General features: G+C 39.5%; 1 protein-coding gene across 3 annotated transcripts in view; it reads left to right on the forward strand.

Annotated features, from left to right (window-relative positions):
- Positions 1–8671: 8671 nt before the first annotated feature.
- Positions 8672–25342, forward strand: part of POLE4 (DNA polymerase epsilon 4, accessory subunit) — a 127402-nt gene continuing 110731 nt past the window's right edge. Inside the window, exons 1-5 of one of the 3 annotated variants that reach the window (XM_027072122.2) lie at positions 8672–9137; positions 9718–9802; positions 10430–10471; positions 10912–11058; positions 20268–20631. In XM_027072122.2, the coding sequence (XP_026927923.1) occupies positions 8928–9137; positions 9718–9802; positions 10430–10471; positions 10912–11015 (441 nt within the window). In that variant the 5' untranslated portion in view covers positions 8672–8927 and the 3' untranslated portion in view covers positions 11016–11058; positions 20268–20631. Of the gene's footprint in view, positions 9138–9717; positions 9803–10429; positions 10472–10911; positions 11059–20267; positions 20632–25342 lie in introns of those variants that run through there. The other 2 variants (XM_027072121.2, XM_053200818.1) reach the window with 2 other exon arrangements.

Here is a 25342-nt window from a genome sequence, read left to right on the forward strand (position 1 = left end):
CGAAACACCGAAGAGCTCTCCCTCTCTGTGCATGCACAAATAAGAGGTAATGTGCACACACAGCGAAAAGGTTGCTGTCTATAGGCCCAGAAGAGAGCTCTCAGTAGGAAACAAATCAACCAACATCTTGATTTTGGACATCACAGCCTCCAGAACTGTGAGAAATAAATTTCTGTTGTTTAAGCCACCTAATCTATGGTATTTTGTTATGGCAGCCTAGTCAGACCAACACAACTGGTTTAAATTATGTCTGCCCCGTTAGAAGCCAATTTCCCCAGTACCATCTCTATTTCCCCAATATCACCAGTGCCTGGCATGGTGCCTCTCACATAGTGGGCACTCAATAAATATTTGTTGAATGAATGATTAGTAAATCAATAAGAAGGGTTATTATCCTCATTTTATAGTGGAGAAAATTGACAGATATGAAAAGATACTTAAATAATCACAACCCAGAGATACAAATGGCATTTTCTTGATCAAAATTAACTAAAAAAATCAAATAACATGTTCAGGCACCAATTACATTAGGAGTTGCTTTAGCTGGTTAGTGAAAAGGGTCGTTTTTGCTCTGAATTCACTCTAGTATCCTTTCTCTAATCAGAATCAGAGATCTGCCAATCCACATCTGGTTCCTTCCCTATAAATCAATGCTCTCAGAGTCACCAGACAGATACAAATCTTAGAGGAATTTCATTGCAAAGGCAATGCAGGGATATAAGAGGGTGAGTATTTGGTCATCTCCCAAGATACCTCACAGGGTGGCATTCCCTCTGCCAAGGGTCTGGTCCACACCCCACTGGTTTAGAAACTGGATCTGTCAACACACTGAGTGTGGATCCACCTCATTGTTCTCTTTTTAATTAAGCTCAGAGCTGATGCATGAAACCAGAATGTCTACTTATCAATTCACAAGAGGATTAGAACCACTTCTGTGTCTGGAATATTTGTCTCCACATGGCTGGCAGGTTCTTTCACTGAAGACAGACCTCTGAGGAAGGCAAATTATCAGCAGGTTGCTTCGTGAGCATGGAATCCAAATGAGGGGAACAAGTTAGATGATTGAAATTTATAGTGGCATTAAGCCGAGAAAGCCTGACACGGTCCTTTTTTACTGTAGGTATGGCCATACCTATGGCACCAGAATATTTACAACCATTAGCTGAGAGGCCATCTCTAGTGGGCATTTCTTAAAAGGGCTCTGCTGATGTTTACCATCATGATGCCCCTTTTTCTATGCTTTCATTGCCAACCAGTCCTGCTTTGATGACCCTTTAAATCTTTTTCTTTGCTTAAACTTTCAGACTTATTCTTTTTCCTTAAGATGACTTTATATCTGTTCTTATCTGTTTTGTGTAGTTGTAGGGTTTAATTCTCTACAAATAAAGCATAACTTTATTTCTTTAACTTACACGTACTTGAGGGAGGCCTCACCTCACCAAATTCCTCAATAACCAAATAAGTATTTTCTGTTCTTATATTTTTACCTTACCTTACTTCATTCAAAATATATATTTGGGGGAACTTCTTATCAGACACTGTTTGTCCCATCTTTGTACTAGGTCAAATTACTTATTTTCTCATTTGTAGATAATTTTCATCTTAATTACTACTTATTGATTTATTAATTGGGTCACTGATTATTTCTTCCTCGTCACATGATTACACAAGAATAGTGTAAATAGCAATAAAAGCAATCCTGAGACATAGTGCTTTTCTTTCCATAATGATAAATCTTTGCTAAAGTCACCTTTAAGTTACATAGAAAATACATAAACACATGGCCTTATTCACAAAACAGGTGGCAGGCTGGACTTGGCCCACAGACCATAGATTGCTGGGCTCTGATGTGTATTATCATCTTGGCCCAGGAAGGCACATGGGTTCACAATGTTTAGTATAGTGGAGGCAAACCTTATAGATGCAGGTTGCAAGCTTAGCATAGTTGTGTAAGGTGCTGCTTGTATGGATTTTCAACTGCACAGGGGGATCGGTGCCTCTAACCCCCGTGCTGTTCGAGAGTCAATAGTACTAGTACCCTTGGTAGACATTTCCAAATAACAATTCTTTCTCTGGGTTCTGACATGCTTTCTTAGGGGCTGGCAATTCCAGATGAGCCACAGTTAATGATTCATTCATTCACTAAATATTTATTAAGCACCCATTAAGTGCTAGGTACTGTACCACAGACTCAATGAACAAAAGTGGACAGAGACACTCCCTTAAAGGAGCTTATTGTGGAGGATGGGGGGAAGAGAGAAGTCAAATGTTGATCAAATAATCGCATAGGTAAATGCAGAATTGCAACCTGTGATCAATACTTTGAAGGACAGGTGTTCAGTGGTATGTGTAACTTAACCTCTTCTGTGGGAAGATGAGTTGATAGGGGAAGACTTTTGCAATTTGAAGGAAGATGAGAAAAACTTTCATGGCAGAATTGTTATAGACTGGAAACAAAATCTGTATGGCTTGAGCACACAGATGAAATGGGACTAGAAAGGTTAGAAGAACCTAAATATGGAAAGTTTTGTAGACAACATTGAGTTTTTATTATTTCTTTGTTTTGTTTTTGTTTTCATTTTTTTAATGTCTATTTATTTTTGAGAGAGAGAAAGAGTGTGAGTGGGGGAGGAGCAGAGAGAGAGGGAGACACAGAATCCGAAGCAGCTCCAGGCTCCGAGCTTTCAGCACAGAGCCTGACGTGGGGCTCGAACTCACGGACTGTGAGATCATGACCTGAGCTGAAGTTGGACACTTAACCGACTGAGCCACCCAGGTGCCCCAATGTTCATCTGTTTTGTATCTTGAATTCTACATATGAATGAAATCATATAATATTTGTCTTTCTCTGACTGACTTACCTGGCTTAGCATTATGCACTCTAGTTCCATCCACGTTGTTGTAAATGACAAGATTTCATTCTTTTTCATCGCCGAGTAATATCCCATTGTGTATTTGTGTGTGTGTGTGTGTGTGTGTGTGTGTGTACACATACATCACATCTTCTTTATCCATTCATAAGTTGATGGACATTTGGGCTCTTTCCATACTCTTTCCAAGCTGTTGTTAATAGTGCTGCTATAAATATTGGCGTGCATGTGCCTCTTCGAATCAGCACTCCTGTATCCTTTGGATAAATACCTAGTGGTGCAATTGCTGGGTCATAGGGTAGGGTTTTAATTTTTTGAGGAACCTCCATACTGTTTTCCAGAGTGGCTAAACCAGTTTGCATTCCCACCAGCAATGCAAAAGGGTTCTTCTTTCACTGCTTCCTTGCCAACATCTGTTGTTGCCTGAGTTGTTAAGTTTAGCCATTCTGACAGGTGTGAGGTGGTATCTCATTGTGGTTTTGATTTGTATTTCCCTGATGATGACCAATGTTGAACACTTTTTCATGTGTCTGTTAGCCATCTGGATATCTGTGGAAAAATGTCTGTTCATGTCTTTTGCCCATTTTTTCACTGGGTTATTTGTTTACTGGGTGTTGAGTTTGATAAGTTCATAGATTTTGGATACTAACCCTTTATATGATATGTTGTTTGCAAATATCTTCTCCCATTCTGTCAATTGCCTTTAGTTTTGCTGATTGTTTCCTTCACTGTGCAGAAGTTTTTTATTTTGATGAGGACCCAATAGTTCATTTTTGCCTTTGTTTTCCTTGCCTCCAGAGACATGTTGAGTAAGAAATTGCTGCAGCCAAGGTTAAAGAGGTTTTTGCCTGCTTTCTCCTAGAGGATTTTGATGGCTTCCTGTCTTACATTGAGGTCTTTCATCCATTTTGAGTTTATTTTTGTGTGTGGTGTAAGAAAGTGGTCCAGGTTCATTTTTCTGCATGTCGCTGTCCAGTTTTCCCAGCACAACTTGCTGAAGAGACTGTCTTTATTCCATTGGATATTCTTTCCTGCTTTGTCAAAGATTAGTTGGCCATACATTTGTGGGTCCATTTCTGGATTCTCTATTCTGTTCCATTGATCTGAGTGTTTGTGTGTGTGTGTGTGTGTGTGTGTGTGTGTGTGTGTGTGCCAGTACCCTACTGTCTTGATGATTACAGCTTTGTAATACAGCTTGAGGTCTGGGATTGTGATGCCTCCAGATTTGGTTTTCTTTTTCAAGATTGCTTTGGGTATTCAGGGTCTTTTCTGGTTCCATACAAATTTCAGGATTGTTTGTTCTAGCTCTGTGAAGAATGCTTGTGTTATTTTGATAGGGATTGCATTGACTATGTAGTTTGCTTCGGGTAGTATTGACATTTTAATAATATTTGTTCTTCCTATCCAGGAGCATGGAATATTTTTCCAGGTTTTTTTTTTTTTTTTTTGTGTGTGTGTCTTCTTCAATTTCTTTCATAACCTTTCTATAGTTTTCAGCATATAGACTTTTCACCTCTTTGGTTAGATTTATTCCTAGGTATTTTATGGGTTTTGGTGCAATTGTAAATGGGATCAATTCCTTGATTTCTCTTTCTGTTGCTTCATTATTGGTATATAGGAATGTAACTGATTTCTGTGCATTGGTTTTATATCCTGTGACTGCTGAATTCATGGATCAGTTCTAGCCGTTTTTTGGTGGACTCTTTTGGGTTTTTCATGTAAAGTATCATGTCACCTGTGAAGAGTGAAAGTTTGACTTCCTCCTGGTCGATTTGGATGCTTTTTATTCCTTTGTGTTGTCTGATTGCTGAGGCTAAGACTTTCAGTACTATGTTGAATAACAGTGGTGAGAGTGGACATACCTGTCTTGTTCCTAACCTTAGGGGGAAAGCTCTCATTTTTTCCCCATTTAGGATATTAGTGTTAGGTCTTTCATATATGGCTTTTATGATCTTGAGGTATGATCCTTCTATCCCTACTTCCTTGAGGGTTTTTATCAAAAAAGAATGCTGTATTTTGTCAAATGCTTTCTCTGCATCTATTGAGAGGATCATGTGGTTCTTGTCCTTTCTTTTATTGATGTGATGTATCACACTGATTGTTTTGCAGATATTGAACCAGTCCTGCATCCCAGGTATAAATCCCACTTGGTCATGGTGGGATTATTAAAAATATAAAATTATTAAAAGAATAATTCTTTTAATGTGTTGTTGGATCTGGTTGGCTAGTGTCTTGTTGAGGATTTTTTGTATTCATATTCATCAGGGAAATTGGTCTGTAGTTCTCCTTTTTAGTGGGGTCTTTGGTTTTGGAATCAAGGTACTGCTGGCTTAATTGAAAGAGTTTGGAAGTTTTCCTTTCTCTTCCTCTGTCCTCTCTCCACAAAACAGCTCCCTACTCTCCATGGCTTTTCTCTTCCCCAGTTCACCTCTCAGAACTGTGCACTTGTGAAGTTCTGTGGCTCAAATTATGCAGATGTTTGTGTTAATCCTCAGATCAATTTCCTATGTGTTCAAAATGGTTTAGTGCTGATCTAGCTGCATTTCAGGGATGAGACAAACTCAGGGTCTCCATGCTGATCCACCACCTTAACTCCCCTCCAAATTATTATCATTTCAATCAAAGTTAGAAGGGAAGGATTGGGAACACTGCCTAAACAATATCTTTAAATACTGAATTAAGAGTAAACTATTCCTTTGTATCTTTAAAGATTTAAAACACTTAAAAAATTTTTTTTAACATTTATTCATCTTTGAGAGACAGAGTGTGAGTGGGGGAGAGGCAGAGAGAGAGGGAGACACAGGCTCCAGGCTTGAGCTGTCAGCACAGAGCCCGATGCAGGGCTTGAACTCACGGACTGCGAGATCATGACTGGAGCCGAAGTCGGACGCCCAGCCAACTGAGCCATCCAGGAGCCCCAAAACACTTTTCCTTTTATTTCTTTCTTTTCTTTTTCTCCATATGCTTTCTCTTTCTGATGAGTTGACTTTCAAGTGCTTAAGCGATTCCTGCATCCCAAGGTTTCTATGGCTAGGTTCATGATATTTTTTTCTCTTTAAAACCGTCCTATGGATTCTTTTACCTTGTGTTCCCTATGGTTTACTTAATATTTGACCCTCCAGAAGTGTGTGTGTGTGTGTGTGTGTGTGTACACATACATATATGTAAAATACATATATGTATATGTTAAAGCAACCAGATTAGGTCCAGGATGGAGTTGCTCATGCTAAGCCCCATGTCAGCAAGTCAAAACTTAACTAGTTTCTATGTTCCGTTCTTCTAGAAAAGGAGGGCTTTTCTAGAAGCCCATCAATGCTTGCCTGCTGAACACAAGTTTTCTAACCTGGCTCTAAGACTTCTCTCTGCTCCATATAGGGAAACTAACCCTGCTTTAACCAATCAGCAAATGTCCAGTATAACTTCCTTACTCCTGTTCACTTTGGTCTGTAAAAATCTCTCTCCTTGTACAGATCTTCAGAGCTGCTTTCTATCTGCTAGGTTGGATGCTACCCAATTCATGAGTTGCTGAATAAAGCCAGTAAGATCTTTAAAATGTACTCAACTGAGTTTTAACAACATACAACACACATGCAATTATTTTATTTTTATAGTTTATTTTGAGAGACAGAGAGAATCCTAAGCAGGTTCTGCATTGTCAGTGCAGAGTCCAATGCGGGGCTCGAACTCATGAACTGTGAGATCATGACCTGAGCTGAAGTTGGATGCTTAACTGACTGAGCCACCCAGGTGTCCCAATATGAAATTATTTAAAAAAAATAATTCATAAATGAAATGTATTTCCACAAAATATATATCTAATGGATACAACTCTTATCCGAGGAGGGTAGATGATAACTTGTCTTAAATCATTAGTTTATCACATAAAATGTTCACATAATATTTCCTTTTTGCATTAATTTTCTTCTTGTAGCCTTTAAAGATAATTTTAGCCTTTCGTCCTATATGGTTGAAATGCAAACCTTTTTGTGTGTGTGTGTGTGTGTGTGTGTGGCTTTTTTGACCCCTGTTTTCCTGTTTCCTCTGCGCTTTTCCCACTAAAATTCAAGGACAGTAAAACACTATTCCCCTTTTAACACGACATAGTGCCTTTCAACACTCATAGTCATGAACTGCTGTGTGGTCTAAATAAACATCTTCTTATTGTGATGGTAAAACCAAGGAAAGGAGAATGGAACTAGGCCAAGTGGACAACTGATGGGGGGGGGGGTGGAAAGGAACTAGGGCAAGAAAGGGAAAGGAAGAGGAGGAAGTGGAAGAAGGTAGGGAAAATATGGATAACAGAGAAAACTGGGAAGAAAGAGGGGTTAAAGAGAATCCTCCAAAAGCCAATTTGCCTCTACCCTTCAGGAAGTCTGAACTAATTCCTGTCCCACAGTGGTCAATTCATTATGTTATGTTCAATTATGTTAACTCAGAATTTAGGCAGCCATTAGTATTTAACTACTTTGACATAGTTAGAATATTGCTCCATGGAGTGTCCCACTGTAAGGGGACACAAGAATCTGGCTGTGCTTTTACGAATTTTGTGTGGAGCTTTCCCTGCGCGGGAGTGTCCACAAATGTAATCTGAAGGTGGACTCTGGACTGAGATCCTAAAGGAGATTGTAGTGAAATTTTCAGTGCCAGAGACTCCTTTCTGAAGGTTTTAATCTTGCCCAGCCTCTTGCTCTGCTCTATTGGAGCCTCTGCTAATCCAGTCATGTAGCATTTACTACATCATTGATGAATGCAGACACTAGATATTCTTTAATTCAACTGTATCTTGGTTTGACTACATTCTGCAGTGGATAAATTAGCCACTTTGTGTTTTAACTTCCTCAACTGTAAAATAAAGGTTAAAATATCACCTACTTCAAAAAGGGGATTACAAAAATCGTTACTTGATAAACACATAAATGTAAAGCACTTTGAACCATGCACATAGTAACCGCTAAAAAATGTGAGCTATTATAACAACAGACTTAGGTTAAAGCTGTTACTGCAAACGTGAACTGATCTTTTATGCCAGATTTCAAACTTTGGTGTGGGGACTAATGGGGGGTGGTGTGTGTTCTGAGAGTCTCTCTGCAGGTGTCTGTGACGTCAAAACTATTTTCTTAATAATACTAAGATGCTATTTGCCCTTTTCATTCTCATTTTCTCAAGAAGATGCAGAGGAGTTTCCAGATCTATGTGAAAAGTGATAACGTTAACATACAGAAGCAGCTGGAGAATCCAACTGTTTTCTATTAAAGCCATACATTCAAGAGATTTTCCTCATTAAACTTTTTTTTGAAGCACTTTGTGCTTGTCATAAAAAATGTTCACTTGTCATGAAAAACATTGTGTTAACGTGTAATGTATTAAATATTCTAAAACTGCTTTAATTTCGAATACAATAAATATTAATATAACCTACAGAAACAAAAGCTCTTTGCGATCCTTAGTAACTTGTAAGAGTGTAAACGGAGCCTGTGAACAAAAACTTTGAAAGCCAACACTGTGGTGCAACTCGCGATTGAACAAGCGTGGACGGCTTGTGATGGTCACAACCTCCTTTTAGGGCATTTTGTTCTCCTTGACACTGGTCCAGATTTCGCGCCCTTCTCGGTACCCTTTTTCCCCAGTCCACTGCGCCCTCCGAAAAGCCCAGGCCTCGCAGGGGCACCTGCCCTTCTCAGCTTTGGCTATCACTTGCTTATCACTTGACTGAGACATTCTTGCGGGCCAGGTTTGGGTTTCTCCAGACCAAGGATGCTCCTCCCCCGCACCAGCCGGGCCCAACCACATTAAACCAGTAAGGGACGGTGCCTGGGCCCAACTAGGCCCCACAGGTTCACCGGTACCGGGAAAAGAGTCCGCGGTAGCGCGGTAGCTGGGCGGCGACGGCGCAGGGAGAGCCACCACGCCCAGCCGGGAGTACCGGGAGCTTCCAGCCGCGTAAGGGGCGGAGCCACGCGCCCACAGGGGGCGTGGCCTTCGGCGCGCGCGGGAAAGGGGCCGGCGTCGCATGCGCGCGCACAGTCGGCGGCCGCGCGCAGCACGCTTGGGGCCCGGATGGCGGCGGTGGCGGCTGGAAATGGGACACCCCGCGAGGAGGAGGGGCCCAGTGGGGAGGCAGCGGCCCCGCCGCCGCAGGCCCCGACGAGTGTGCCCGGAGCTCGTCTCTCGAGGTTGCCATTAGCGCGAGTGAAGGCCTTGGTGAAGGCGGACCCCGACGTGACCCTCGCGGGACAGGAAGCCATCTTCATTCTGGCACGAGCAGCGGTGCGGCGGGAGCGCGAAGGCCACACGGGGCTGCGGGGCGGGGAGGTGGCGAGGGGCGGGGCCGTGGCGAGGGGCGGGGCCTGGGGGGGGAACCTTCCTGGGGGCGGGGCTTAGCGGCGTCTTGGGAGGCTTGGGGAGAGGGGGAAGCCGGGGTGGAAGAGGGTCTGGACTGGGTGTGCGAAGAATGCGGAGGTGAGGGTCCGGGGCCAGATTCTGAGATAAAAGTCTAAGAGGGAACACTAGGGGAAAGAGACACATACTTTCAGTAGTTGTATTGGTTTGTTAACACACCTGCCTCTTCATTAGGGCACGGACAACGACTTTAAATTGCTTTTACAATGCCTGACACAGCTTGTGGGAATCTCAAGTGAATGAGTCTGGAGAATTCACAAGTGAGGGAGCAGGAACGTGTCACGTCCTACTGGGGTAGAGGGAATGGGAGCAGATCGTCATGAAGTCCAGACTGAGAACCTTTCCATGCACCTGAGCACCCCTCACCTCCTTCCCACCACTCAAATAGAAGAGCTCACAAGAATTGTGCTAGAACCCATTGCTACAACTCTCCCCTTGTGCCTCACAGGAATTATTTGTGGAGACCATTGCAAAAGATGCCTACTGCTGTGCTCAACAAGGAAAGAGGAAAACCCTTCAGAGGAGAGATTTGGGTAGAGTGTCACTGTGGTATTTGGTATCTGGGGGCAAAGAAGGGAGGGCTGGGGGAAGCCACCTCTGTAAGATGAAAGGTGCCACATCCCTTTGGACTGCCACAGTGATAGAAAGTCCTACCTTTAGGGTCCCAGTGCTTTGGGTGGCTGTATAGGTGGTGAGGTAGGGAATGAAAGGAGTCCATGTGTTGCTAAAGCTGATTATACCCCTTTATGCTGTCTGCTATGTTGAATCAGACTTGACACTTCTTTTTCCCATAGAAACTGGGGGTTTGATTTGTTTCTTTTTAGTTGGTAACCCTTGTATATGTGTAAACTTTTGTGTACCTTAATTCCACTTTCCCTTCATTTTGCCAGACTCTTCTTTGATGACTTTCAGAGCAAAGGGTTTCCCCTTACCGAACAGTGTTTACCTAGGCTTTTCTACTCTTGTAGAGAGGCAGCTGATATGTAAGATTCAGTGGTGGAGTAGAAATGGATTCACAAAATCAAGGGACAAATTTTATAAATGCCCTCATTTGCATAAAGCCTCACGCCCTTCACTATGTGGGTTGTGGTTTTTTTTTTTAAGAGGTTGGTGTCCAAATGACCAGAGTTAGTCAGGTGTCCCTTTACATTGTGTTTCAGATAATGCAATAGAAGCCGTGGATGAATTTGCTTTTCTGGAAGGTGAGTTCTCTATGGATGGATAATCATTTCCACCTGTCTTTCCCATGCTAATGAGCTGAGTTCAAAATCTTATAAACTGCTATTTGGTTCTTCCTTGTCTGTATAGTGATAATTCTTTCTACTTCCCATTAAGATGGGAAAAACTAATATGTTAAATCTGGTGAGATCTAGCAATTCTAATTCTCTTGGGTCATTAGAACTTTTTCCTGAAAATTGCTAATTATAAAAAATGAGAGGCAGTATAAGGACTCCAGTGGAGTTAGGTGCATTGAAAAGTTTGATTCATATTTTAATCTCCATTCCTAGATATAATCTTCCCTGTATCATAATGCTAGAGATCAGAAACAATTGCCAACATTTAAAGGGTTGCTTCTTGTTCTTTTTTCTTCTTCAGTCTGTATAACATTATTTAAAAAAAATTTTTTAATATTTATTTTGAGAGAGAGCTCGCATGCTTGAGCGAGAGGGGCAGAGAGAGGGGGAAAGAGAGAGAATCCCGGGAATCCAGTACTGTCAGCTCAACGCGGGGTTCATCATGAGCTGAGCCGAAATCAAGAGTTGGACTCTTAACCGACTGAGCCACCCAGGTGCCCTATAGTTATTATTTTGCCACTGGGAGATTATGTACTTGCCTGTTTGTTGTTAAGAATTTTGGATTAACTTGTGTACTAAGTCTTGTCATTGAAATAGAAAATATTTGAGATACCTTATTTTAGCTATCTTCTTTCAGGGCTATTTCTCCTATTTAATTACTATATCTGATTAGCTTATTGTTCCCTGCACAAATTCTGCTTGAGTATGTGAAAGCCGTGCACTTGCAGTTCATTCTTGCCCTTACAATACCAGGGTGTTCTCATTATCTCTTTCAAGCCTCATTATCTCCACAAATCCTTTGTGGCTTTATTTATTTCACTAGTTTTCTCTTTTGTTCTGTGTCATATATATCACTATTTTTCTCTTTTGTTCTGCGTCATATCAATCTGGGCCTCTCACCCTTTTGATACATTCTTTTAAATGTGTTTCAAGATACATTTCCATAGCTAGCTTTAAGTCTAGATTATTGAGTATTCTTTCAGTTTGTAGGTCTGTCTTAACCCTTTTTTTGCTTACTCATTTTTCTTAGTAACTTGTTACCTGCCTACCTAAGGAAGGCAACTTCTTGTGACAGACTTCCCATCAGTTCTCCAAAAATGTTCAGAGCCTGCTTTACCAGCTCACTTTTAGTGACCAGTTTTTCAGAGTATATAATAAGATACATATTTTAAAGAGGTAACACTACAGACCTGTGGATGATGAATTGGAGGGTACCACAGAATGGAAGTGGAGAGATCTTATGTAGTTTTCCCCTCTATCCTCTTCCATGGCATAGTACTTAGCTTGGATTTTTATTTTTATTATTAATTTATTTGTTTATTTAAGTTTATTTATTTATTTTGAGAGAGTGTGAGAGCATGTGCACAAGCGGGGGAGGGGCAGAGAGAGAATTCCAAGCAGGCTCTGCACTGTCAGTGCAGAGCCTGCCTTGGCTGGTGGGGGGGTGGGGGTGGGGGGCTTGAACTCAACAAACCGCAAGGTCATGACCTGAGCTTAAACCGAGTCAGGGCCCTTAACCAACTAAACCACCCAGGTGCCCCTTAGGTTGGATTTTTCATAAATGGTCATTTATTGAGTGGTGGATGTATTCATTTTCATCTTCTGATCCAATAATCTCAGTAGTTGCATTCGTCTGTTCTCTCTACATTAATATATCTGAATTTTGGCCATTTTAGCATTCGTAGATTGAGTATTCTCTTACTTTGTACTTGGTAAAATAAATGTTCTTATGTCCTTAGATGCATATGTTCTAAGTAGAAAATTATTTTTTTTTTCTTTTTTAATCAAGGCGGTATATATCCATGCTTGAAAATCAAATATCTAATGTCTTACAATGAAATGCAGCTGGTGCTCCATGCCCTTTTGTTGTTTCTGTTTTTTAGCTTTTTAAGTGGTTACTTACATTTCTAAATAATATGCTTCATCTTTGGTTTTTCAACTATACATGTTATCTGTTAACTTCCTGCTGTGATAAATGAAGATTTGGGTAACCTGTACTGCTCCATAAATCCCTCTTCCCCCCTTCTGATTTTTGGTAGTTATGTCATTATTTTTATAATGTTGGACATTATAAAAGGAACAAATTGTTCCTTTGTTACCTTTACAGTTTACATAACACTAAAATATCTATTTTTTTGGTTAACTCTCCACTTTGGAAGGTATGACTATCAGTGAGCCTATCTCTTCCTTTCCCATTTTTTAACCCACTCTTAACTCTCACTTAGTGTCATTTATACTTATACTTTGACATTGTCAAGGCTAATAACATATCTTCTTGTCATAGTTAAATCTCCCATGCTTTACCTGTAGGTCAAGTAGTTGAAAAACAGTAATGTGGACACTACCACTACCCTTCCTGTCCTTTAATCCCTCTTAGACATGTCTTCCCTGCAGGCAACTGTTATTAGTTTCTTGGGTAATTTTCTGTATGTTATATGCAAAAGTATTGATATATGTATATTCTAAGCCTTTCCTTATGAACACAGATAACAAATGTAAAGGCAATAAATAACTAAATGAACACCATTGTACCCACCAGCTAGGTTAAGAGATAGAATAGCATCAGCCCCCAGAAGTTCCATATATATTCCTTCTTTGTGATAGATCTTCTTTCCATCCCCTTTGCTGACTTAACAGTATCCTGACTTTTTGGTAATTACTTACTTGATTTTTCTTTATAGTTTTAGCACATAAGCATGTATCCTTTAACAGTGGGATTTAGTTTTATATTTTTTTGAAATTTTAAAAATGTAACCAAATCATCTATGTGGTTGTACATATCTCGTTTGTTTTTTGTGCTGTATGGCATACGATTGTGTGACAGTATTACAATTGGGCCATTAAAAAAAATGTTTTTTAATATTTATTTTTGAGAGAGAAAGAGAGAATGCAAGTGGGATAGGGCAGAGAGAGGGAGTCACAGAATCCAAAGCAGGCTTCCAGACTCTAGGCTGTCAGCACAGAGCCCACTGCGGGGCTCGAACTCATGAACTGCAAGATCATGACCTAGCTGAAGTTGGATGCATAACCAACTGAGCCACCCAGGTGCCCCACAATTGAACCATTTTAATGTGGATATTTGGATAACTTTTTTTTCTGTTATAAACAATTCACTATGAACATTCTTACACGTTTCTCCAGGTGTGTGTGTGTGTGTTTATGTATGTATGTATGTGGGTATAGATAAAATTGCTGGGATATAGGATATGTATAACTCCATCTTTTGTAGATACTGCTGTCTAATAGATACTGTTGTGTCTATTCCCATGCCCATACTTCTTGCATGCCTGATTGACATTTCTACCAAGAGCATATGATAATTCCCACTGTTCCTCATTCTCATCAACACTTGGGATTTAATTTCTGCCAGTCTGGTGGGGATGTTAATGATAATTGCATAGTACTTTTAATTTGCATTGCCCTGATTACTGGTGACATCTTCTCATACGTGTGTCCCTTTTTTGGGGGTGAGGTGGTGTCTTATTTTTATCTTGGATATTTTGTCTTTTTCCTTATTGATTTATAACTATAACTGTAATTATGTATGTATATGCTTTTTCTTTTTCTTTTTCTTTTTTCTGGATATGAATCTTTTTCAGCATATGGGAAGCAGGTATCTTTTCCTGGTTTAGACTTGGTTTTTCACTGTTTAGAGTGCTTTTTGATAAATGAGGTTATTTTTTTAAGTTTATTTATTTTGAGAGAGAGAGAGAAAGGGCATGCACAAGTGGGAGGGGGCACAGAGAGAGAGAGAGAGAGAGAGAGAGAGAGAGAGAATCTTAAACAGGCTCCACCCTGTCAGCACCGAGCCTGATGTGGGGCTTGACCTCACTAACCATGAGATCATGGCCTGAACTGAAATCAAGAGTAGGATGCTTAACTGACTGAGCCACCCAGCCACCCCAATAAATGAGTTCTTAATTAAAGATAGTCAAATGTGGGGGACCTGGGTGGCTCTGTTGGTTGAGCACCTGACTCAGGCTTAGGGCATGATCTCATGGTTAGTGAGTTCAGGCCCCATGTCAGGCTCGCTGCTGTCAGCACAGAGCACACTTCAGATCTAATGTCCCCATCTCTCTGCCCTCCCTTGTGCTCTGTCAAAAATAATTAAAACATTAACAAAAATAAAGATAGTCAAATGTATTAATGTTTTTCTTTATAGGTAATGCTCTTTGTTTTCCTGTTTAAGACTTTTTTCCCATCCCATGTCATGAAGACATTTTCCTATATGCTAAAATTTTTGTAGTTTTCTTGTCTTTCATAAAACTTTAGTTGACTTTTTGTGTATCAGACTGAAGTGAGGGTCAATTTATTTTTTTTCTTATTATTTAGATAGATACTTTTCCGTATTATTTTCTTTGCAGTGCTACTTTTGTTAGAAATCAGGGCTGTTTCTGGGCTTTCTGTTGTGTCTATTCCCATGCCCATCGCACACAGTCTGAATTATAGTTGCTTTATTTGAAAGAACAAATCTTCCCACCTTCTTTAAGTGTCTTGACTATTTTAAGTTCTTTGCACTTTCATGCGTATTTTAAGATCTGCTTGTCAAATTCCATGTAAAAAGCGTATCGGTGGGGAATGTATTGAATCTGTAGATTATTTAGGGGGAGAAACTATATTTTTACAATAGTGAATCTTTCAGTCCATGAACATGGTATATTTCTCCATTTATTTAGATCTTTAATGTTTAAAAACCTTTTTTTTTTTTTTTTAAATTCATTTTTGAGAGAGACAGAGACAGCGTGAGTGGGGGAGAAGCAGAAAGAGGGAGATAGAATCCCAAGCAGCCTCCACACTGTCAGTGCAGAGGCTGATGCGGGACTTGTACTTATGAAACCATGAGATCATGACCTGAGCCAAAACCAAGAGTCAGATGCTTAACTGACTGAGCCACCCAAGTGCCCCTTTAATGTTTCATAAATTAAGGTTTTTTATTTTCTGGGAAGAAATCTTGAATAATTTTGTTAGATGCTTTTCTTTAAGTATTTAATAATTTTGATGCTCTTGTTACTGGTATTTTTCTAAGAAAAAATTAATTTTCTGAATGTTGATAGTATAGAAATATAATTGGTTTTCTGTGTTAATTTTGTGCCTAGCATCTTGTTTAACTCTAATGATTTCTGTTGATTCTTTTGGATTTCCTTAGTTACACAGTAATATCCACTAGTAGTGACAATTTTGTGAAATTTTCCCAATCCTTTTCTTTTTAATTTCTTCTTGCCCTAGAATCTCCAGTCTAATGTTGAATAGATGTGCTGATAGCAGTCATCTTTATTTCAAAGGGGAAGCTTTCAGTGTTTCCCCATTAATTATACTTAACTCTAAGGTTTTTTGTAGTTTAATTTTAATAGATTCAAATGCTCTATCAATGTTTATAAAGAGAGATTGGAGATTTTTTTCATATCGAATGTGAGCCTCATACAAATTAGTTGGAGAGTATGTATATCTTTTTGATCTGTTCTCTAGAAAATTTGTAAGATTGGAATTATTTCTTATTTGAATGGTATAATTCATCAGTGAAGCCATCTGAGCCTAGAATTTTCCTTGTGGGAAGATTTTTGATTGATGTTTTTGGATGGTATTGGGACCATTCTGATTTTATTTTATTTTCTTGAGGTCGTCTTGCCCTGCTTCCCCCCATAAGAGTTGTAGTTTTTCTAGGAATTTTACATTTTATCTAAATTTTCAAGTTTGTTGGCATAAAGTTCTTCATAGTACAGCTGACCCTTGAATAGCACAGGTTTTTTGTTTGTTTTAAATTTATTTATTTTGAGAGAGAGAGCATGTATGTGCAGGAAGGGCAGAGGGAGATGGAGAGAGAATCCCAAGCAGACTCTGACTGCTGTCAGCACAGAGCCTGATGTGTGGCTTGAACCCATAAACCTGTGAGATTATAACCTGAGCTGAAATCAAGATTTGGACGCTTAACCTAGTGAGCCACCCAGGTGCCTCTGTTTGTTTTTAAAGTTTATTTTTCTTTTTCTTTAGTACTTTCTGTACCCAGCATGGGGCTTGAACTCACAACCCTAAGATCAAGAGCCATCTGCTCTTCTGACTGAGCTGGCCAGGCACCCCAAGTGGGCATTTTTTTTTTTTTTTTTAAGTAGGCTGCTGACGAGTGTGGAGCTTGAACTCATGACCCTGAGATTAAGAGTCACATGCTGTATTGACCGAGCCAACCAGGTACCCTAAATGGTACAGGTTCGAGCTGCTTCAGTATATGTAGATTTTTTTTACAGTACCGCCCTATAAATGTATTTTTCCTTCCTTATTTTGTTAACATTTTTTTCTAGGTGACTATATTGTAATAATACAGTATAGTAATGCATATGACATACAAAATATGTGCTAATCAACTGTGTTATTGGTCAGCAGTAGGCTATTAGCAGTTAAGTGTTTGAACATTTTATATTTATAAATTGATCATTGTTTTGTTTGTGCTTTTTGCCTTAAAGATTATTTTGTTTAATATTTTTAAAACTTACAAGCTTTCTTTTGTTAGTATTTGAATGGTGTGTATTTTTCTCGTTTAAAAAATTTTTACCTTTCCGTATTTATAAACGGTATAATTGGACTATTTTTAAAACTTTAGGCTGACAGTCTTTGCAGCACTTAGTTCATTTATGTTTAATGCAATTAGTGATATATATATGTATGGGTTTAAATCTACCATATTATTTTGTGTTTCCCATTTGTCCTATTTTATGTTTTTTTTTTCAGTTTTTTGCCCTTGTTTTAAGTATAATTTGTTATTTCATTTTTCCCTCTATCTGGAAAGTATATACTCTCTCTTTTTTTTTAAAGTTATTTATTTTTTTTGAGAGAGAGAAAGAGCAGGTGAGCATAGCGCAGGGAGAGGCAGAGAGAGAGGGAGAGAATTCCCAGCAGGCTCTGCCCTGTCAGCGCAGAGCCAGAGCGAGACCTAGAGCCAAATTTGGGGTTTGAATTCCTCTAGTTCAATTCCACATTGTTGCAAATGGCAAGATTTTATTCTTTTTCATCACTGAGTAATACTCCATTGTGTATATATACCACATCTTCTTTATCCATTCATCAGTCGATGGACATTTGGGCTCTTTCCATACTTAGGCTATTGTCAATAGTGCTGCTATAAACATTGGGATGCATATGCCCCTTTGAAATAGCACACCCGTATTCCTTGGTAATGCCTAATAGTGCAATTGCTGGGTCGTAGGGTAGTTCTATTTTTAATTTTTTGAGGAACCTTCATAGTGTTTTCCAGAGTGCCTGCATTCCTATATTTTACTTTGGTTTTTAAAGGCATCTTGCTGAATATAGAATTTTAGGTGGAAAGTTAATTTTATAGTGTTGAAGATCTCATTCTGTGTTTTGACTTCCATTGTTTCTGTTTAGAAATCACTGTTAATCTGTTAATTGTTTGAAGCTAATTTGTCCTTGTTTTGGATACTTTTAAGATTTTTATATTTGTCTTTGATATTTTTGTAGTTTTACTTGGATGTATCTGGGTGCTGATTTCCCTCTGTGTATCTGCTGCTTAGGCTTCTTAAATCTAGGGATTGGTGTCTTTTATCAGTCCTGGAGAAATCTCAGCTTGTATCTTTTCAGATAATGGCTCTGCTTTGTTCTTTCTCCTTTCTCATTAAGATTTCCATTAAATGTATGTTAAACCTCAGTCATAATTTTGCCTCTCTGTGCTGCATTCTGTGTAGTTTTTTTCTGATCTCCCAGTTTATTAATTCTCTCCAGTGAATTGTCTCCTTTAAACTTTTCTGTTAATTTTTTAGTTTGTTTTTGTATTTTCAGTTCTGTGAATTCCATTTGCCTGTTTGTTATTTGTATTTGCTCCAGGTGTTTTGAAGCTAGTCTTTTATTTGTTTAAACAAAGTAAGTGTCGTTGTTTTATAGTCTCCAGTCTAATTAATATCCAAAGCATTTTTGAGGCCGATTTATTTTATTTTTTTTCCTGACTTGTTTCTGTTGATATTGTTTCATAGTCTTTTTTCCTCTTTATGCCTAGCTTTCTTGATGTATTGGTCAATGTACTTGAATAAATTATTTTTTGGATAGTTTGAGGCTTGTATGATGAAACCTTTCTCCAAAGAAGATTTTCATTTGCTGCTGCAAGGCACCTAGGGGAATGTATTAATCTCCTTAATCCAGATCCAAGACTTGAGGATTCTTGGTTCTCTGTGGTAATCTATGTGAACCCTGATGGCAAGTCTGCGAAGGGGCTGATTTAATTCTAGTGCAGTGTTACTCTGAGGGTGCCACTTTTTGGGACTGTAGCTTTTTAAAAAATCAGACCTTCTCTCTTGGGCACACTCTTAGATTTGACTCTTGATTTGCTCAGCCAAAATTTCTCAGCTCTATCTTTTGGACGGCAAATGATCTTAGGGCAAAAACAGGTTTGGAGGCTGGGTTTACTTTGTGTTCTTGCCTTCTCTAGATTTTAGATTTCACTTTTATTGGTGCCTCTTCAGTGCTTGAAGGATTTTCTTTTTAAAAATATTTCAATCAGGTTTATCAGTTGATCTCAGCAGGAATTTGCCTTTATCACAGAGGCTATTTCTTTTTTTCTGTTTTAACTTAGAGGTATTTTTGCTTGGTTTTCTTGTGTTCTTTTCTGAATTATCTGTTTTATTCTAGGGTTTTTTTTTTTTTTTTTAATAAATTTTAATTTTTCCTTTCTCTCTAGTCTGCCCAGTAATTTCCATTCCGTTTAGGAATGAGGTAGTTAAGAAGTCTGTTTGGAAGCAGTGTGTGTGTATGGGAAGGTGGTTTTTGCCTGGCACTTTTACTTTAGGGTGGGCTGGGGTGGGACCAGATGTTAAGCTGGGGTCCGGAAAGCCTTACTTTGGGGAGCTGGCATTTTCAGAGGCTCCTGTAGTTCTTCAGGTAATTCATTTAGTTTATTAGAAGAGAACCCCTGATTTTTTCCCATTTTGTTTTCTGGTAATGCTCCATGCTGGAAGGGTTGTAGGGAGATGGGGCCAGCTGTTTCTTATGTAGACCCTCAGGTCACTAACCCTTTCTGACCTGTTTCTTTCTCTGTCATTCCTGGTGTCTGAGTCTGGCTGGAACTTCCCCAAGGGTCTCCTAGGCGATGGGGCTCCCACCTCTGTTGCCCCCCTCTATTCATTCTAGGCTGATTTGTTTTTCTATTTATAAACATACTTCAATCAGATTTCTCTTCAGCTTTTTGTTGAAATCTCTTAACTGCTGATGGGTCCCATTCTTTATTGTAGATTTATACCTTTTTAAAACCTTTTATTTCTTTTGAATGGAATCTTGAAAGGGAGGGCATACAAATTTGTGAGCTCAGTCTCCCATCTTGAACTGGAAGTTTCTCAAAAGGTTATGAACTTTTTGCTTAGAAAACTTTTCTCCTTTATTCTGTATTGATCACACTTTGTATGGAATCCCCAAATGCTCATTAACTAACACAACAACTTCTTTACTCTGTTCCCCACATCTCATTCTAACTCTCTAGACCTGTGTGCTTAACTCTCAGCTGCCCACTTTCTGTAGTGACATGTTCTTTCTCTGAGATCTTTTGGATGGATATTCCCCCAAATGAGTAATTTGATCTTAGAGAATTGCCAGTACCAGAGCAGCTTCTACTCTAACTTTGCCCAGTTTGTGACACTCATCCAGTTCTTGAGGCACCTTGCTTTACATGTTGCTCTTTGTTTTTGTTTTTGTTTTTGTTTTTGTTTTAAAGGAACTTTGGATTGATTGCTGAGCTGGGCAGTTTTGTGAGCCTTTGGATTGATTGCTGAGCTGGGCAGTTTTGTGAGCCTTCACCTGCATCCTTCGGACAGCCCCTCTCCTGCAGGCCTCATCTTTGAAGAACGGAGTATTTGGAATATTGTACTTATATGCTTTTCCTGTCCTACCTTCACCTAAGCCGAGATAAGCAGAGATCTCACATGTTAGCTTTTCTCTACAAGGTCTTCCACCTACTGTGTCTTCCATTTAGGCTTGGATGCAGCCTATGCTGTTTGAGGCAGAGAAAAAGAAAATGATTTGTGTAGGTTGCTTAATGAATGATGAGGAACATAATAAAGGTTTCTGATCAATTTCAACATAGTGTGTTTTATAATCTTGCCTTTGTCCTTGTCGCTGTGACCAGAGGACCACCATGCCCAGTTACAGATCTTTCTGATCTTCCTTGACAGCTGTTCTAAACCTCATTCCTTTGATTTATTTGCTTCTTTTTCCCCCAGTATGTCACCAGAATGTGATTCCAGGATTTATGGGATGCCACTTTAGTTCTTCAGAAGTTTAAATAAATGTGATCACAGTTTTAAAATCAGTTAAAATTTTAACAGCTTTATTGAGATATAATGTACATACTGTACCATTCACCCATTTAAAGTGTACATTTTAGTAGTTTTTAGTACATTCACAGATATGTGCAGCTATCACCACACTCAATTTTAAAATATCTTCATACTGATGGAATCATATGATTTATGGTATTTTGTGTCTGGCATCTTTCACTTAGATAATGTTTTCAGGGTTTGTTTATATTATAGTATGTATCAGTACCCATTCCTTTTTTTATTTTTTAAATTGTGGCAAAATACACATCACGTGACATTTATTGTTTTAACTATTTTTAAGTGTACAGTTTTGTGGCATTAAGTATATTCACACTGTAGTGCAACTATCACCACCATCCATTTTCAAAACATTTTTCGTACTCTGAAACTGCAACTGTAGCCATTAAATAATAACTGCTCGTTCTCCCCTCCCTTAGGTCCTGCTAAATTTTGGTTTTTAAGGGAAGGCTTGGGTGATCTAGCAGGAAGGAGGCAAAGTACTTGGAGAATAGTGGTTAAAGAGAGCAGCAGGAAGCTGATTTAAACACTTGATCGTTTTTCAGATTCATCTGTGGCATTTGTTTAAAATGCCCATTTCTAGGACCCCTAGGCCTAATAAATTAGAATCTCAGGGGGTGGAGCTCCAAGAATCTCTCTTATTATTTTTTTTCAAACAAATTCCCCAAGAAATTTTCTTCCCACCACTGGTTCACAGGCTAGTCTACAGGAAAATGTAAATCTCCCTCCTAGGGGCAGGGGGAGATGAAGTATGTAGAATGTCTAGAACAGAGAGGAAGTGAAGGAAAACAACCACCACTCTTTAAGAAGTAAGGGGTAGGGGGGACCTGGATGGCTTAGTCTCTTATGCCTCTAACTTGGTTTCGGCTCAGGTCGTGATCTCAAGGTTGTGAGATCAAGGCCTGCGGTGTTGGACTCCTTGCTGGATGTGGACCCTGCTTGAGATTCTCTCCCTTTTCCGTCCCTCCCCAGCTCGTGCTACCTCTCTCTCCCCTCCCCCCCCAAAAAAAAAACAAAACAAAAAGTGAGAGGGGAACACCAGATATTGTAGGTCACCTGGTGAAGGTCCTGTATCACGGAAAGGACTGGGCACACAAAGGTGCAGAGAAAGATTCAAACCAAAGGAGGGCCCCAGTGAGACAGTCTGCAAAGCTGTTTGTTGAATCTATTTAATGTATTGGTGATCTCTAGTATATCAACACTTCTTGTCTATACAGTACTCACGATGCGCAATACCTGGCCCATGAGTCCCGCATGCATATCTTTGGAACTGATTCATCATTTATAAAATAGCCAGTGTCATGGTAAGAAGTGGTCTTGGAATGCTGCCATAAAGCCTGCAGGTGACCTAGGAATTCAGAGGCTCCTACATTCCTGGGCCATAACCAGTAGGAGGAGGCTGACTCCCTGAGCCCTTGGTAAAGGCAGCCACCATTAGACCACCATTTGGTAGATGTGTTCTCTTCTGCCAGATGAGGTTAAGGTTGTGACAGTTTTAGGAATTTTCCTTGGAGTTTACTGAGAAATGACAGTTACACTTTTCCTCTGGATTCTGGTCCAGAAGCCTCCAGACGCTAAATAGTGTATCAATTGCAATATAGAATTCTTGCTGCTCTTTCACTGCAAGCTACCTGAACCTCAGGCATGTGTTGTCCCTGTATGCAAGATCTGGTGAAATGCAAAGGAAACAAGTATGAGGCTCTGCTCAGAAGTGCATGATCAAAGCCGTTTGCTCATAATAATATGCTCCAGTATGTGAGTGATGGTAGATCTCCCCAGGAATTTGGAAATAAGCTAGGAGGATTACCTTTTGAAAGTGGAACCTCTAAGGCTTTTCAGAGGCTAAATGGCTCCCAGACTCAGACCTGATCAAATACATCAAGAAGAATCTGCCAGTCAGTAGAGGGCACTGGTTAGTTATGAACAACAAGAAGGAGTCCCAGAGACAAATTGATAGGGCTCATTCTCCACTAGGTAGGGTAGCTTGAACCTTAGTGCTCCGAGCTGTTGACCAACTGTGTCATCCTGTCCCATTCAGGTGCCTTCAAACACTGTAGTCATATCCAATGTCCATGGGGTCATTGTGGGATCTAGGCTCCTTCCATCCAATTGCTTTGTCAGTCCCTTCTATGTTGTACTGTCCAAGAGAACTTTCTGTGATGATGGAAATGTTCTGTACCCATGCTGTAGCCACCTACCAGCAACATGTGGCTACCACACGTGGTTAGCGTGACTGAGGAACTAAATTTTTAATTTAATTTTTAATTTATTTAAGTTTTTATTTTGTTATGTATGTATGTATTGTCAAGTTAGCTAGCATACAGTGTAGTCTGGGCTTCAGGAATAGATTTCCGTGATTCATCACTTTCATACCATAGCCAGTGCTCATCCCAACAAGTGCCCTCCTCAATGCTCATCACCCATTTTCACCAGCCCCACAACCCCCCACCCCCATAACCTTCAGTGTGTTCTCTGTATTTAAGAGACTCTTATGGTTTGCCTCTCTTTCTGTATCTTATTTTTCCTTCCCGTCCCCATGATTATCTAAAATTCCACATATGAGTGAAATCATATATCTGTCTTTTTCTGACTTATTTCGCTTAGCATAAAATACCCTCCAGTTCCATCCATCTTGTTTCAGATGGCAGGATTTCATTCTTTTTCATTGCTGAGTAGTATTCCATTGTGTATATATACCACATCTTCTTTATCCATTCATTAGTTGATGGACGTTTGGGCTCTTTCCATACTTTGACTATTGTGGATAGTGCTGCTATAAACATTGGGGTGCATGTGCCCCTTCGAATCAGCACTCCTGTATCCTTTGGATAAATACCTAGTAGTGCAGTTGCTGGGTTGTAGGGTAGTTATTTTTAATTTTTTGTAGAACCTCCACATTGTTTTCCAGAGTGGCTGTACCAGTTTGCATTCCCATCAACAGTGCAAGAGGGTTCCCCTTTCTCCACATCTTCACCAACATCTGTTGTTTCCTGAGTTGTTCATTTTAGCCACTCTGACCAGTGTGAGGTTGTCTCATTGTGGTTTTGATTTGTATTTCCCTGATGATGAATGATGTTGAGCATCTTTTCGTGTGTCTGTTTTCCATCTGAATGTCTTCTTTGGAAAAGTGTTTGTTCATGTCTTCTGCCCATTTTTTCACTGAATTATTTGTTTTTTGGGTGTTGAGTTTGGTTAAGTTCTTTATAGATTTTTGATACTAACCCTTTATCTGATATGTCATTTGCAAATATCTTCTCCCATTCTGTTGGTTGCTTTTTAGTTTTGTTGATGGTTCCCTTTGCTGTGCAGAAGCTTTTTATCTTGATGAGGTCCCAATAGTTCATGTTTGCTTTTGTTTCCCTTGCCTCTGGAGACATGTCAAGTACGAAGTTGCTGTGGCTGAAATCAAAGAGGTTACTGCCTGTTTTCTCCTGTAGGATTTTGATGGTTTCCTGTCTCACATTTAGGTCTTTAATCCATTTTGAATTTATTTTTGTGTATGGTATAAGAAAGTGGTCCAGTTTCATTCTTCTGCATGTTGCTGTCCAGTTCTTCCAGTACCATTTGCTAAAGAGACTGTCTTTTTTCCATTGGATGTTCTTTCCTGCTTTGTCAAAGATTAGTTGGCCATCCATTCTTGATCCATTTCTGAGTTCTCTATTCTATTCCATTGGTCTATGTGTCTGTTTTTGTGCCAATACCATGCTGTCTTCATGATTACAGTTTTATAATACGGCTAAAGTCCAGGATTGTGATGCCTCCAGCTTCGTTTTTGTTTTTGTTTTTTTTTCAACATTAACTGTTTGGGGTCTTTTGTGGTCCCATACAAATTTTATTTTATTTAAAAAATTTTTTTTAAACATTTATTTATTTTTGAGACAGAGAGAGAGCATGAACAGGGGAGGGTGAGAGAGAGAGGGAGACACAGAATCTGAAACAGGCTCCAGGTTCTGAGCAGTCAGCACAGAGCCCGACGCAGGGCTCGAACTCATGGACTGTGAAACCATGACCTGAGCCGAAGTCGGACGCTTAACCGACTGAGCCACCCAGGTGCCCCCCCATACAAATTTTAGGATTGATTGTTCTAGCTCTGTGAAGAATGCTGGTACTATTTTGATTGGGATTGCGTTGAGTGTGTAGATTGCTTTGGGTAGTATTGACATTTTGAAAATATTTGTTCTTCCAGTCCATGGGCATGGAATGTTTTTCCATTTCTTTGTGTCTTCTTTTCTTCAATTTCTTTCATAAGCTTTCTGTAGTTTTCAGTGCACAGATCTTTTACCTCTTTGGTTAAGTTTATTCCTAGGTATTTTATGGTTACTGGTGCAATTGTAAATGGGATAGATTCCCTGATATCTCTTTCTGTTGCCTCATTATTGGTGTATAGAAATGCAACCGATTTCTGTACATTGATTTTATATCCTGCTATTTTGCTGAATTCATGTATCAGGTC

Source organism: Acinonyx jubatus, chromosome A3, assembly GCF_027475565.1.
Source record: "Acinonyx jubatus isolate Ajub_Pintada_27869175 chromosome A3, VMU_Ajub_asm_v1.0, whole genome shotgun sequence".
Taxonomy (NCBI): Eukaryota; Metazoa; Chordata; class Mammalia; order Carnivora; family Felidae; genus Acinonyx; species Acinonyx jubatus.